This window comes from Meles meles, chromosome 7 (assembly GCF_922984935.1).
Source record: "Meles meles chromosome 7, mMelMel3.1 paternal haplotype, whole genome shotgun sequence".
NCBI classification, from domain to species: domain Eukaryota; kingdom Metazoa; phylum Chordata; class Mammalia; order Carnivora; family Mustelidae; genus Meles; species Meles meles.
In genome coordinates, this window is record NC_060072.1 from 88,657,174 (window position 1) to 88,672,368 (window position 15,195).

At 52.5% G+C, this 15,195-nt stretch overlaps 1 protein-coding gene and 1 non-coding gene across 9 annotated transcripts in view; both read right to left on the minus strand.

Moving 5' to 3' along the window:
- Positions 1-371: 371 nt before the first annotated feature.
- Positions 372-15,195, minus strand: part of POU6F1 (POU class 6 homeobox 1) — a 46,298-nt gene continuing 31,474 nt past the window's right edge. For 6 of the 8 annotated variants that reach the window (XM_046010857.1, XM_046010856.1, XM_046010855.1 and 3 more), the window contains 8 exons: positions 11,898-12,019; positions 10,775-11,000; positions 9,996-10,258; positions 9,191-9,319; positions 8,357-8,560; positions 5,231-5,372; positions 4,578-4,746; positions 372-3,605 (listed from right to left, as the gene is read on the minus strand). In XM_046010857.1, the coding sequence (XP_045866813.1) occupies positions 3,260-3,605; positions 4,578-4,746; positions 5,231-5,372; positions 8,357-8,560; positions 9,191-9,319; positions 9,996-10,258; positions 10,775-11,000; positions 11,898-12,019 (1,601 nt within the window). In that variant the 3' untranslated portion in view covers positions 372-3,259. The remainder of the gene's footprint in view (positions 3,606-4,577; positions 4,747-5,230; positions 5,373-8,356; positions 8,561-9,190; positions 9,320-9,995; positions 10,259-10,774; positions 11,001-11,897; positions 12,020-15,195) is intronic. The other 2 variants (XM_046010861.1, XM_046010860.1) reach the window with 2 other exon arrangements.
- Positions 6,540-6,610, minus strand: LOC123947813. Its single transcript, XR_006819845.1, has one exon. It is a non-coding gene; the product is annotated as a small nucleolar RNA SNORD63 (small nucleolar RNA).

A 15,195-nucleotide genomic window follows, 5' to 3' on the forward strand; every position in this document is an offset into this window, starting at 1 on the left:
AGCTCTCTGACAGTGGGCCTAGGAGTGTGCACACCCATAGCACAGTCTGTCAAGACCCAGAGAAGAGAGGTTGGAAAGTGGGCTTTGCAGGGAATTCTAAGGTTTTGGAAGGAAAAAGGACACATCCTCTTGACCTAGCCTTTTGTGGCGAGGATCCTGGCTGGAGGGTCATGGCAGGGCTTTCTGATCCTCGCCCTCTTACAATGGGGTTTTCCAGGCTACAAGCTCTGATAGCAGAGACAGCTCCCTGGTACTTTCCTGGCTTCTGTTAGCCCCCCCCCCCCCCCAGGTGAAGGATCAACAAGCAGGCCCATACAAAAGAAAAATACTGTTTATTCCACACAACTACATCAAGTGCTTCTTCCCCATTCTCCCCTCCCCACCCCTCACTCCAGCCCTCAGCAGGCTTTGCTCCTTGTCAGGGGACAGTCAGAACCTCAGTGTCAGAGCCTGGCCTATGAGACAGGAAGATAATCTAGGCATAGAAAGGTGAGCGGGTCCAAGGACAGAAAAAATGTCAGGGTCTCTCTCATTCCAAATTCAGGATTGTTCCTCAATCCACCTGGCCAAATTCTTTCCTGGGCCCCCACTAGATACAATGCCGTGGAGAGTGCAGGGTCAAAGCCCCCAGCTGATTCACAGGGCCATATAAAAAGTTCCAGTCTTTCTTTCATTTAAAACAAAACCAAACAAACAATACCACACGCAGACAGTTAAATCATTTCTGCCCTCTCTCCTGCATAAGCTCTGGCTTCTGTCCAGAAAGGTGTTTTCAAAACAAACGTTATATAAATTCCCTTCATTGCGTGGTGCTACCAGAAACAAAGCAGAAGACCCACCTCAGGTACATATAGCTGCTCCCCGAGGACCTGACAGTGGGAGAGCAGGAGCAGAGACAGGGAGCCTATGAGCTCTGCCTTGGGCCATTTCAGGGATACTCTGTGCCCCCCCCTCCTGCCTGGGGAATTCAGCCTGCAAAAATTCTGTCCCTCTGAAAGACCTATCCATCCTTCCTGGAGAGGAGAAAATGGTTTCATTCTAGCCCAGCCTCGGGAAGACAGATTTAGAAAAGGGAGGAGCTGAGAAAGCATGGCCAGGCCTAATTTAGACCAGAACTTCATTATCTTTTTCCTTTCCCAGACCAGGACAGATGGGATCCTCCTGAATCTCCCCAGCCACACACACCCCCCCGGATTATATGCTACTCCCCGGGGTCCAGCTGTGACCCACTTCTCTCTCCCAAAAAAAGAAAGCATATCTGAACGCAAGTGTTTGAGGGTGAAAACCTGCCTCTCTCTAACTCATTGAAGGGTAAGCCACTGAATCCTTTACCGACCCTGGTATTTAACTCTTCTTACTGCAAACTTGTTAGGCATGCCTCTCCCAGGTGAGGTCCTCATCTCATGTAGACGGGCTAGATAACCTTAAACTTGAGCCTGCCCTTTGGGAGACATATTCTCTCCTGGGAGGCTGGGGCAGGCAAGGCGCCTGCCTGCTTCCTCATTCTTACCACACTTGGGAAGGTTTGGTTGGTTTGAATGCAGTGGGGCAGGGGTGTGTGTGAGTGTGTGTGACTCTGACACTCAATTGTCCTCTCACTGGCAGGGATACCAAGAGAGTGGCCACTCTGGCAATGGAGGGCCTGCCAGGGACCAGTCGTAGGCAGGAAAGGACAGCAAGCCAGAGGAAGCTAGAATAAGGAGGTGCTCTGCCACCAGCGACCAGTGGGGGTGGGGCTGAGCCCTTGCCTCACAGCCACTTCACCAGGGTACATCGTGTGAGCTCTGGAGGAGGGCAGCTGCTGGGGACCTGACGACTCTGCGACTTGTGCCCCTTTAGGGGATGGTCTACACAGCAAGCCTGGGTTCCTCTAAGCCAACCTCTTAGTGCTCTCTTGACCTTGCAGCGTTTTCAGGGGCTATCCAGCCACCGTGAGGCTGGGAAACTCACTTAGCAGCTTGGATGAGATACCAGCCCTCAGTGTGCCATCACTGTCCTCTCTACAGGTGACTCCCATCCTACCTCGGGGGTCTTCTTAACTCAGAGGAGCACAGAGGGAACAGGGATTATTGGCGCAAACACTCAGTTAAGACTTTGGACAAAGGAAGATTTCTCCTCCAGTATCCAAAGCTCAAAATCTCAAAGAAAATTAGAGTTAAGTCACCTTCTGCAAAAGACCTTCCTGGGCTACCATCAGTCCTTCCTGGATGTTGGCCTTTCCCCCAGGGCCTTGATGTCTGGTTTACTGTTTCATTTGCCCCTTCTGAGAAGGCCCAGTACTGGGTTGGGGTGAGTGGGAGGACAAGAGAAAGAGAGTCAGCATTCCTTCCCTCATTTTTCTCCAGAGTGCTGTGAGCTTGGGCAATGGGATTTTCCAGGCTGCCAGTTCTTGAACCCTCCCTGTTTAGTGGGGGAGACAGCCATGGGGTAGAGATTAGATTAAAATCTGGGAGGATGGGCTTACTTATTGAGTTTCTAACCTGCTGTAGACCCCGGTCAACTCCAGGACACCTAGAATTCAAAGCTGTTTCCTTCCAACATGGATTACAAATGAAAAGGTTCTGCTTTAGTGCAATTTCCCCCCAAAAGGAATCATGGAGAGTGCGAAAGGAGATCCCATGTTCTGGCCCCAGGGTTGTGGGAACCTTCTGACCTTAAAGGCAAGGCAGACACTGAGCCTGACCTTCTGAGCAGCTCATCACACTTTTCGGAATTGTGCCTCTTGGGTCCTTTTGGGGAGACAGTGTGCCTGCAGGCAAAGGGTGGGAGGTGAGGCTGTGGTTCCACAGTTCCACGGGACGAGCGGCTGTACCTGCCACACTTACACACAGGAGCAAAGGGGAAGAGAGCGCAGAGAGAGAATGCCATCAAGAACAAGAGCTAAGGGCCAGGGGTCCTTTGGGGGCGGCTGCAGCCCCGCCCCAAGGATGGGGAGTGTCTGGTTCCCAACCAGAATTCACCCTTGGAAAACCACATTAGCAAAGTGCTTCTTTAAGTGACACCACTTAAGGGAGGGGTCCCCTGGCATGACAGGCTGGAGCCTGGAGCTCTCCAGCGGGCCCCTCTGCCCTCTCCATGCTGTGAGATACGTGGAGGAGCCGAGGGAGGCAGTGGACACACATGCACACAGTGGAGCCTCACGACCCAGGACAAGCACAGCTGCACGCGGCAGAATGACAGGTGCTGTCATGGCAGTGGCTGCAGCCAGGGGCCAAGGGAAAAGTACAAAGTGCTGGAACGCAGGGCTGGGGGCTGAGCCCTAAGGGATCTGAAAGACATTCAGCTTGCTGGTGTTCTTGAGCGTCTGGCGCCGATTGCAGAACCAGACCCGCACCACCTCCCGGTCATAATTGAGCTCCTTAGCGATCTCGGTGATCTCCTGGCCCGTGGGCAGCGGGTTCTTCTCGAAATAGGCATTGAGAGCTTCTATGGCCTGGGGGGTGAAGGAGGTGCGGCGTTTGCGTTTCTTGGAGGGCTCACCTCCCACAAACTCCATCAGGTTCTGCTGTCCTTCCTGGTTCCGGAGTTCAGCTTCATTCAGCCACTTCTCCAGCACTGGCTTCAGCTTCTGGGCACTCTTGGGCGTGATGTCCAGCTTCTCGAACCTGTGGGTGACCCGAACCCATGGAAGGGACGGTGAGAACTCTCCACACCAGGGTGTGAGTACTCTCCACAAGGGGCTGCTCCCCTCAGGGCTGGTGACACAGGACTAAATGTTCTCCTCAGTGCCCCCACCATGACCACCCTGGCCCAGCCAAGCCCGGCCTCCTCAGACTCTCCTGGATCCCAGGTCACACCAGGGAGACCATTCCCATGGCCTCAGTTCAGTGCTGCAACTGCCCTTTGAACAACTCTTCCAGAACATTCACACCCAAGGGAGTGAGGTCCTCTGAGGAGCTGTCTAGAGAGGCCTTCAGAGATGGCATCTGGATGTCATGAGTGCCCCTCTCCAGTCAGCCTCCCAGCAGCCTCCCGAAGTCAGATGACTCTTTCTGACCATGCCCAGATGTGACTACGTAACTGCCAACATGGTGCCCGCTCTAACAGTCACTCTCATCTCATCAAGGAGTCGGCAGGCACCTTTTCGCCATCCCTGAGCCATGTGCTCATTCTTGTTTGAAACCCCCTGCCCTGCTTTGATGCTGGGACCAGTTCTGCACACAGAAAAGTCAGCTCCATCACCTTATAGGCATGCCTTGGAGGAGGGGGAGATGGGAGCATAAGGGGGGTGGGGGGTGGGGGGACGTGGTTGAGAGCTAAGTCAGTACTGAAGCCCCACTTTTGTGACCAGCTTCATAAGCTGTACCCCTTTCCCTGTAGGTTTCCTGAATGGATTAGGGTCCTGGGTTTCCCCAAACAAAAGACCACATAAACGCTCAGGACTGGAGGATAAACTGCAGAGGGCCCTTAGGCAGACGGGATCAATCCTTGGCTACTCTAGGTGTTCATGCTGACCCCTAGAACAGCCTTCCTGGTCTGGAAGGAGGCAGGACCAAGGGAGAATATGGAAAGGAGCCATGCACGTGGGTCCCACTGAGTGCCTAGCGACATCAGGTGCCTGAGCAGGACTTACTCACCGGCAGATAGCTGACTGGCTGTAGGCCGGGCCTTCTGTGGCAGTCAGAGCCTGGCCCACCTGAGTCTGCGTGAGGCCCAGGGACAGCCGTCGGATCTTAAAATTCTTGGCAAACTCCCGGATCTCTTCCAAGTTGATTCCATCCTCATCCGGACTTGGGGTATGTGGCTCTAGGCCAGAGGAAGGGATCGGGGTGAGTGTGTAAGACAGATGATATCACTGCTTATCTAGCTTATTGGCCTCAACTGGTAAAGTAGTGACAGATGAGGACATTTGACACAAGGGCCATGCACCCTTATTACCCTCATCACCCCTTCAAGTTCTTCTAGCCCTAATGGCCGACCCACCCCCATTCTCCCTACTGCTAGCCCCAAGCACACCTTAGCCATTCACAGTCCTCAGATAATGGGTGACAGACCAAAGGACAGACAGCCAATGGGTTGGGTTCTCAAAGAAGCAGCTTCCACTATCATCATGTCTAGAATCCAGCTCAGCAGAAATGGAACTAAGAAAGCCAATCCCTGGCGTTGGGCCTTTGCCTTCCCGTTTTGGATTCTAGAACGTTTATTAAGGAGAGTGGCATCTAAAGGTGCTGGGATAGGTGAGAAATGCCTCCTCTCCTCTTCTCCACAACCCTCCCGGGGAGCCACTTACTGGATACCAACTGGCTGACAGTAGGGGTCTCAGAGCAGGTGATTGGAATGGGAGCAGAGGCAGATGGCTTGGCCGCTGGGGCTGGGCTGGTGATGACCACCGCAGGCTGGGGCACGGCTGGCGTGGGCTGGATGGGCTGTACCTATGAGAAGAGAGCCAGTGAGTCTCTACTGCTCACCTGCCTGGCTCGGGCGGGTTGCAGTCCCTGAAAGGACCAGAGGCAGGGCAAAATGGGCACAAAATCCTCACTCACTCGCACACGCCTACCTATGCGCCATCACGAAGCAAGACTAGAAACTACTTATTAGAACCCACCCAACAATCACGACCAAGTCGGAGCCTCACAGGCAGCTGTGACACCGGCAGGTCAGAGGCTCAGAAAGGTTCAGTACACTTGGTCAAAACCCCCACAAGTTTCCACCCTTGAGATAACTGCTCTCAAATCTTTTCCCTCAGAGCAGAAACCAAAACCTGATTCTAGGGCCTCCCCAAAATGTCCATTAATAGGGAACTGGCAAGTGATTCCTGGGACTTCCCTACAGTGAGATTCTGCGCAGCTGCTAAAAAGAGTACAGTAAGTCTTTTAAATACACAGAATTTTAAATACACAGAAATCAGTTGCATTTCTCTACACCAACAACAAGACAGAAGAAAGAGAAATTAAAGAGTCAATCCCATTTACAATTGCACCCAAAACTATAAGATACCTAGGAATAAACCTAACCAAAGAGGCTAAGAATCTATACTCAGAAAACTATACTCATGAAAGAAATTGAGGAAGACACAAAGAAATAAATACTGGCATGCAAAGAGCTCTGGCTCACAGTGCTAAGTGGAAAAAAAAGTAAAGTGTAAACAGTTTTTAGAGAATAATTCCTATTAAAAATAGATATGAGTTTCCAGGGAAAAAAAATCTGAGGCATAAAAATCAAGTTGTCAACAGAAGTCATCTCTGGAGGTGGAACTGGAAAGAATTTTTTCTTTTTTCCATTACACTTAATATTGGAATTTTTATAAAACTCATGGATCATATTTATCATCAAGAGAAACTAATTAGTATTTTTTGCATGATTTTTTTGAGTAAACTCTACTTCCAACATGGGGCTAGAACTCATGACCTCGAGATCAAGAGTCACATACTCTACTGACTGAGACAGCCAGGCACCCCAGTATGATTTTTTTTTCTTTTTCTCCAAATTTATTCTGTGCATATTCTCCTAAGCCCAGGAACAACAAAGGAAAATTTCTATCAAGGCCCATGAAAATTCTAATCAAGCTATACAGCAAGAATTGCATCTTCAACAGGTTCTGTGCTCAGTCATTCATTTTCCACACACCTGTCTTATCAGAATGATGTGTTGATAAAATGCATCACTGCACTGATTTTTTTTTTTTAAAGCTTCCTGAAAAGTGTAAATTTCTCTAGGATGAGGCCTATTCCCGGATTCCTTCCAGCTTTTAAGTCCACTCCCTCTTTATCACCAGAATCTTATTAGCCTTTGGTCAGGGCTCCTCATTTCTTTTTTTTTTTTTTTTTTTTTTTTTTTTTTTTTTTTTGAACTGTTTCAGCTGCCTCCTAACAGGTGACAAGGACTCAAGTCTCACCATGGTTCAATTCTTAGCTCCACCTGGACAAGAGCTAATTTTTTTTTTTTTTAAGTAGGCTCCATGTCCAGTGTGGATCTCACAACCCTGAGATCAAGACCTGAGCTGAAACCAAGAGTCAGATCCTTAACTGACTGGGCCACCCAGGCACGCCCCCCTCCCCCTGCCACCTGGGTAATTTCTGTTTAATACACATCTAGCTGCTTCCCTACTAAAAACCCTTCCATGACTCCCCACTATATAATAACAGTGATGAAATAAAAGCACCCTTTTCCCAGTGCTTCCTGTGTACCAGAGTGTTAACTGCCTTACGTGTAACGTGCCTGTTAACATTTGTAACCTTCTGAATTGACACTCTGAGAATCTCCATGCTACAGAGGAGGCTAAGGGTTATTCACAAAGTTTGGAAGCAGCATGCCGCATTTGAGAGCCATGGCCTCGACATCACCTGAGAACTTGCCAGAAATGCAAACTCTTGGGCTCCACTCCAGCCCTGCTGAATAAGAACTCCAGGGGTGGGGGGACATGTGTGCATGTGTGCTGGGACTCTGCATTCCGACAAGTCCTCCGGGTGGTTCTGACACTCCCATTTGAGAACCCCTGCTCTGTCTGGCACGTTATCATTCCTGCAATTATGTAAATGTAGGCCCACTACTCATCTCTTTAGGTTAGGTCACCGTCCCTTCTCTAGGAAGCCTTGCTGAACTCCCCAGTCTGTCAGGAGCTCCCTTCTCTGGCTCCCTGCAGCACCTTATCAGGTCCCTATCATAGTCCTAGTCACGCTGGCTTGCAGCCATCTCCAGCGCTGGACTACCTAAGTCTAGGAAGGCCATCTTACTAGATCATCAGCACCTGGAATACAGTAAGCACTCAAACACTGCTCCTGGAACAAACAAATAAAGGAACCATTGAGGGGCGCCTGGGTGGCTCAGTGGGTTAAGCCTCTGCCTTCGGCTCAGGTCATGATCTCAGGGTCCTGGGATCAAGCCCCGCATCGGGCTCTCTGCTCAGCAGGGAGCCTGCTTCCCCCTCTCTCTCTGCCTACTTGTGATCTCTCTCTCTCTCTGTCAAATAAATAAAATCTTAAAAAAAAAAAAAAAAGGAACCATCGAAGCCACAGTGCAGAGTGAAGGGGTGAAGTGGGAGGGGGTGCAGAATCACCCCCTGGGGCTCTTCTGGTGGTCTGTTCATCCAGGAGCTAATCAAGGCTCCGTCTACTCTGACCACCTCCCTGGCCTTCTCAGCACACCACCACTGGCCTCTGAGGGCACAGAGACGCATCTTGGGTGTGTGTGGGGAAAGCTGGGGGAGTGCTCCTTCCCTGGACAGACTATGGGCGGACTCGCTTGTGCCTTCTACCCTGGGATTTCCCCTCACTTTGGAGAGATGCCCTGTTTCCCAGGGACCTCAGAAGACTACCTTGTCCTGCCCCGCAGTCTCAAGGGAGGCAGCCCACGCCAGACAGCCTTGCCTACCGCCCAGCCCCCAACCCCTGTCCTCACCCCAACCCAGCCCTTGTACCTCACTCTTAGCGGGGGACTCAGGCGTGCTTGCCTTCCGGACAGCCACAGGCGGAGGCAGGGGGCTGCTGGCCAGGGTCGCAATCACCTGGCCCTGGGCATTCAACAACAGCTGGGGGGTCACAGCCTGGACCTGCAGGCTCGGGGCTGGAGCTGGGGCTGCCACGCTAGCCGAGTTCACTACCCATGGCAGGGCTCCAATAACCTGGGAGAAGACAACGCAGGGACCCCGGCGTGTGAGGCCAGTGCCCAGTCCCGCCCCCAACCCAAAACCCAACACTGGCAGGCGAAGGGACTTAAATGAATCATTTCACCCTTATGGACCTCAGTTTCCTCATCAGTAAAGAGGATTCATCCTCTAGGAGCTGGAGCCTTCATTCAACCTCCAGAGCTATGGTGGGGCAGGAAGAGGTCCACCCGTGAATCACAGCCCTGGTTGCAAATCCCTGCCCTGCCACATTTTCCTGGGTGGCTTCCTTTCTCTGGACCTCAGCCTTCTCCCCTGTGAAAGGGGAATGAGAATCTGCACGTGGTAGGCCTGTACTCAAAGTGAGGTGACGTCATGTATGAGAAGGCAGATGCAGAGCCGGGCTACAAAGTGGGGGATCCACAAAAGAAAGCCCCCCCAGAGGGAGCCCCTAGGGGGCAGAGGGGTGGCTACACCCCTGCCTGAGCTCAGCATCAGTAGATGGGTGCCACACGAGGGACAGGACAGCAGCCTGACACCCTGCTCGAGTTTCTCTAACCCTTAGCACGTGTCATCTTCCCCCGCCCCGCGCCCCAACCCCAGCTTCTCCTCAGCCCCCAACCCTCAGCCCTGCCTTTGACCACTTGCCTGTCCCTGAGCGTTGGTGAGGATCTGACTGCTGATCCCCGGCATGCTGGGGATGGCGTTGGCAATGACCGGAGTGGTAGTGAGGGAGCCTAGGATCTGGGTCTGTCCCCCGAGGGAAGCAGCACTGATCTGTGGGTGGAGAAAGAGCCTTGCTCAGAGGCCACGGGGCAAGAAAGAGCCCAAGGCAGAGAGGAGGAGGCTGAGGGCTGGGGGGTTGGGGTGATACAGGTGCTGGGCAGATGTGAATGTGGGCTACAGGCCCAGGTCCACCAGCTGAAGAGTAACCAGGGCCCGGGGCCGTAGGGGGCTGGTGGGGAGGGGTGGGGCTGCCACCAGGGAAGGGCAACTCTGGCTAATCTCTCAGGCCAGGCCTAGGAGGACAGAAAGTCCGACGGGAGGGGCCGATGTGATTCTGGTCACATCTAACAGCTCCCCTGCCAAGCCAGGAGCCACACTGGACAGACACTGGTAGGGGTGGGAGCCTCCAGCTCTGCATGAGCCAGAGCTCACAAGTGTGCTACCCCAGACACCATCCCACCCTCCAAGGCCGATCCAGTGGTTCAGGTTCTGGAGAACTGGCCCAGCCCTCTTGGCGGAGGCTGTCTGCTCTTGTCTGGGACGGACGGGCTGGTGGATGCAAGGAGAAGGCCTCCGAGGGAGCCATCTCTGCTGATGTGTTGGAAAAGAGCCGTTTTCAAGGGGCTGGTCCTCCACCTCCTTCCTCCCCTGTGGGAAGGGCCAGTTCCACCCTTGGCCCGAGATTCCGTCCATCCCTGGTCAGCCCTGGGTGAGGGCAGCGGCTTACAATTCCCGGGCTTAGCGCGAAGCCCGCGGGCTGGACGGTGATCTGTGGGGGGTTGTCCACCGGCTTGGGTGTGGGGGCCGTCGTGGTGGCAGCAGGGGGCTGCGGGAGAATGGCAGGCGTGGTCTGCAGCAGCGGCGGGGTCTGGAACAGCGTCTGGGGCGGGGCTGCTGGCCGGGGCTGGGTGGGCGACGAGGCCTGTGCTGGCGCTTGCGGTGGTACAGCTTGGACAGGTGTCGGGAGTGCGGCGTTCAGCACGGCTGCTGCTACGGAGCAAGGCAGAGACAGGGGTGCTCAAACGCCCAGCCGCAGCCCCAGAGCGGCTCCAATCCCAGGGGATCTGGCACAAGGATGAGAAGGGGTTGGGACAGCAGGGCAGAGGGGACAGACAGCTGCGATTCCCTTGATCCTCGCACAGGACAACATCTCTCATCCCCCCTCCCTTGGGCCTGGAGGTGTTGGAGGTTCAAAACCAGAAGATGGATCTTCTTGCGGTCCTTCTCCCGAGGCTGGTCATGGGGTGAATTCTGGCGTGGGGGGAGAGGGGCAGTCTCAGTTGGCTGAAGTAAGAGAGGCCTGCTGGGCCAGCACGGTGTCACGGTCTCGAGTCCCGAGGTGGTGCTGCAGCTCTGTGGCTGGGTGCCTGGGACACCGGATCCAGACTCCGGGCTGGGGCCCCGTGGGCCGCGGGTTCTGAGTCCAACATGGCCAGCGCGCGTGCAGGGAGAGTAGTATAGGGTGGTAGGGGGGCCTGGTGCAGTCCTGGGGAGAGTGGCCGTTACCTTGCAGACCGGCTAAAGGTGGCTTGAAAATTCCCCCCGTGGGAGAAGCAGCTGTCAGTCCTGGGAGGGCGGCCACGGTTGCTGTAGGAATTGTCCACACGGCCAGCCCCTGCTGACCAGCCACTTGACCTGCAATACTGATGGGGATAAGAAGAGGTTGAGTAACTGCCCCTGCTGGAACCATAACTCCTGTCAGAACTGTGGCTAAGTTTTCCTGAGTCAAGACCTGCAAAAGCAAACAAGATTTCAAAAAGAAAAGAAAAAATAAAAAATCAACATTGACAGCGCAAACGCCGGGTCTCTAGGACCCGGTTGAGCACAAACAACGCATTCTGAGGGCGGTGGGGGGGTGGGGGGAAGGCCACATGAGGGTGGGGAAGAGACAAGCCCTAGCCAGAGGCCCAACCCTAAGGGGCTGCCTGGACCTGACGAGCCTGCCTTCAGAGAAGCTGCCCACCCCCCTTGGACACAGGGCCTGGCCCTGCTCACAGCACGCCAAGGGGGCACAGGCATGGCCTGTCGCCTCCTAGGCCTCTCCTGGGCCCTTAGCCACAGGACTGGGGCTTTGTGGCCAGGAAGCAGGGGTGGGGGCTCAAGGGCCTACTGAGGCCTCTGGGAAGTTCTGATGGAAGATACCCCTGCCAGGTGCCCAGCGGATCTGTGCCTGGAGCAGAAAGCCACAGGGAGCTCAGTACGGTTGGGGGAATCCAGGATGCAGCTTTTCACAGTGCTGGGGCTGCCCCCTGGCTCTAAAAGAGGACTCTGAATGACCTATTAACTCATCCAGGCATCCACTGGAGGGGCTAACAAGGGTACCCGCTCATTTAGTCATGAGATTAAACAGAGATGCCTGGGGCACTAAAGAGTCAATGTTATCCCTACCTACAGTCCTTGCTGGGCTGAGGGATATGACTTGGCAAACACACATCTGATCTTCCCAGAGGGCCTGATCTGGGGTAGGGGACAGACCAGGGGTACCTCGTAGGGGAAGCCCTCCTCTAAGCCACAGCCCCTTCCCTGTTCTGCCCGTGAAATTCCCAGATCCCGCGGCCACCCCACGTTCCCTATCCCATGCTTCGCTCCTGCCCAGGGCCCGCTGCTCAGCTCCCTGGGAGGCCCTTACCTGGGGGGCAGCTTGTACAGCGAGGGGCGCCAGCGTCTGGGATGCCTGAGGCTGGCTCGGGGCTTGGCTGAAGGTGGCAACGGCAGGGGCAGGGCTCGGAGGGATCCCCGGGAGAGACTTCACTTCACGTGGCATGGAGAGAAAGGACAAGGAGTGAGCCTGGTACACCCAGAGGGGTCACCGGCGTAGAGTGTCTGGTTGCACCCTGAGGTGGCAACTCTCAGCCTCACACTGTACTTCTGCATAACCCCAGGTCAATCGCTGGCCTTCCCTGGCCCGGGAGAGACCGCTTCCCCCAGTGCTGCCAGTCTCAAGAAGAGGAGGCTGGCGCGCCCTGTACCCGACCTGCAAGGTAGGTCACCCTCTTCCCACCTCTAGTGGAAGTAAACGCAGGCCTGTGCACAGCTGGCTCTCAGTCTCTCACTTCCCGGTTCCCCAGGACATGGTGACCTATCACACAATCAGTACAAGGGCCCTCAGTGAACCTGGCGGGGAGGGAGGGAGCTAGAACGGATGGAAGCAACTCTCCTTGGCTCATCTGGCAACGGAATCACTGTTCACAACACCCGTGGGCTACTTTTTGGAAGCAGGTGCTGGCCTGGGGGAGGGCTACCAGGATTCCTGTAGGGGCAAGTCCTTGAAGTGACAGGCCCCGAAAACTGGACACCGGAACCCAGGGGCACTCCAGGCTGGACAGCGTTTCTCTGCCGGGGCCTGAGGTCTGAAGTCCAGAAGAGAAGCTTCACTGAGCTTAAACGGGAGCTTTTCACCCACATTAAAGCCCCCTCCTGCTCCCTTGACATAGGTATTGGGGACCCCCACCGGGAAACCTCTTCAAAGCCATACAACAATGAGGAGGGGGGTTATTATTTAATATGTGGTGAGACTACGGATGGGGTGATGGAGGTTAGACCAGATTCGTGGCTTCTTAATACCGGATGGGCATAGATTTCTAGGCCCATTTCAAGGCCTCTTGGATCAGAATGCCCGGGAGTGGAGGCAGCAAACTCTCCACTCTCTCTTCTTTCTTTTAAGCTCGCTTGTGACACAGCATGAAATAGATTAACTTCCAACCCAGCATTCCCAACCCCTCTGTTAATCAGGAAAGGCGGCAACCTAACTCAGGACTGTGATGTCCACAGTATACAATGACAAAAAATCCAATTGTTTAAGGAAATAAGGAGACAAACAGGCAACACGAAAGCCTTCTAAAAGTCAAACAGAAAACAAAATGGCAGGTTTATCTCCCCCATGGAAGGGAAATACAGTTCTAACCACTGAAAAAAATCAGAGAGCACAGGGATACTCTGAATCTATGAAAATTTAAATAAGATTTTGCTTGACAAAATTTTATAAAATTAAAAAGAGGAAAGTGGGAAAATGGGAATGTGATTAACATGACGGTGAAAAGCTTACTATCTAAAGAAAGGAGATATTCATTTTATTAGGACCTATTTCCCAAGTAGGACCCAGGGTCCAAGGGTTTGCATCCATTTAGGGCTGACTGTCTTTAGCTCAGGTCCTTTCCTGCGAGACTGCTTTTCAGAAAGACTGAACCAATTCACAGTACTGTCAATAATGTCCCCATTTCTCCACCATGCCCCCAATTTAGGTTTTATCACTATTTACTTTTTTGGCTTAACAGGCACGTGGTACCTTCTAGTCAATTACTTGAGCTCTCATTGAGAGATTTTGTATTTTCCCACGGGATGACTTCCTCCTACATACACATTTAACTTCTCTTCAAAAGGAATTTGAGTGGACTATACCTCAAAGAAAAAAAAAATTCTTGGGGCACCTGGGTGGCTCAGTGGGTTAAGCCTCTGCCTTCGGCTCAGGTCATGATCCCAGGGTCCTGGGATCGAGCCCTACATCAGGCTCTCTGCTCAGCAGGGAGCCTGCTTCCCCCCCCCTCTCTGCCTGTCTCTCTGCCTACTTGTGATCTCTCTCTCTCTGTCAAATAAATAAATAAAATCTTTTAAAAAAAATTCTCGGGGCGCCTGGGTGGCTCAGTGGGTTAAGTCGCTGCCTTAGGCTCAGGTCATGATCTCAGGGTCCTGGGATCGAGCCCCACATCGGGCTCCCTACTCAGCGGGGAGCCTGCTTCCTCCTCTCTCTCTCTGCCTGCTTCTCTGCCTATCTCTCTCTCTGTCAAATAAATAAATAAAATCTAGGGCGCCTGGGTGGCTCAGTGGGTTAAGCCGCTGCCTTCGGCTCAGGTCATGATCTCAGGGTCCTGGGATCGAGTCCCACATTGGGCTCTCTGCTCGGCGGGGAGCCTGCTTCCCTCTCTCTCTCTCTGCCTGCCTCTCTGCCTACTTGTGATCTCCTGTCTCTCGCTGTCAAATAAATAAATAAAAATAAAAAAAAAATCTTTAAAAAAAAAAAATAAAAAAATAAATAAATAAAATCTAAAAAAAAAAAAGAAATTCATAAACATTTAAAAAAAAAAATTCTCAAAGGACCAGAACAAAGGCACTCAATGCAGCACCAGTTATGACAATGAAAACCCAAACAGTTTGGCAATAGCAAAGCCCAGAATCAGGTGTGTGAATCTACGTCAATAAAGGAAATGGGGGTGCCTGGGTGGCTCAGTTGGTTAAGCGACTACCTTCAGCTCAGGTCATGATCCTGAAGTCTCAGGATCGAGTCCTGCATGGGCTTCCCTGCTCAGTGGGGAGTCTTCTCCCTCTGACTCTCTCTCTTACACTCTCTCTCTCAAATAAATAAATAAAATCTAAAAAAAAAAAAAAAAAGGAAATGGGCCTATGAATAATATGGTGGTAAGTGTCCTATTATAGTCTACTCTTGGTGGTCACAACCATAAAAATACATACCTGTGACAAGGACAGGGTAGTAATTTAGAGTGATATAAATCATGCGATCTTTTTCATCCTGAAAAATTTTCCCATTACTTAGTTTTGTTTGAAGAGGAAACTCTTCTTACTATTGCGTATCTAGAAAGACTAGCAAGGCCACAGTCTAAGTAGGCAGCTTCTTAGAGGTACTGTCAAAATGCCTCCCTTTCCTTCTAGATGATAACTAAAATTTTCTTTACAAAGAACAGGACTTTCGTGAAAGGCCTAACTATACAAACCTCTGGAAGAAAACACACACTACCATAAACCCTCATGCTAGGGTGTAAATAGTCGATTTAGGATCCATTTCTGAGAGCAGGTTTGAACAAGGAACAGAATCAAGGCACCAGAAGAAATGAGATATGGAAGACAGATTAAAGGGTAAAAACGGTGGGGCGCCTGGGTGGCTCAGTGGGTTAAGCCGCTGCCTTCGGCTCAGG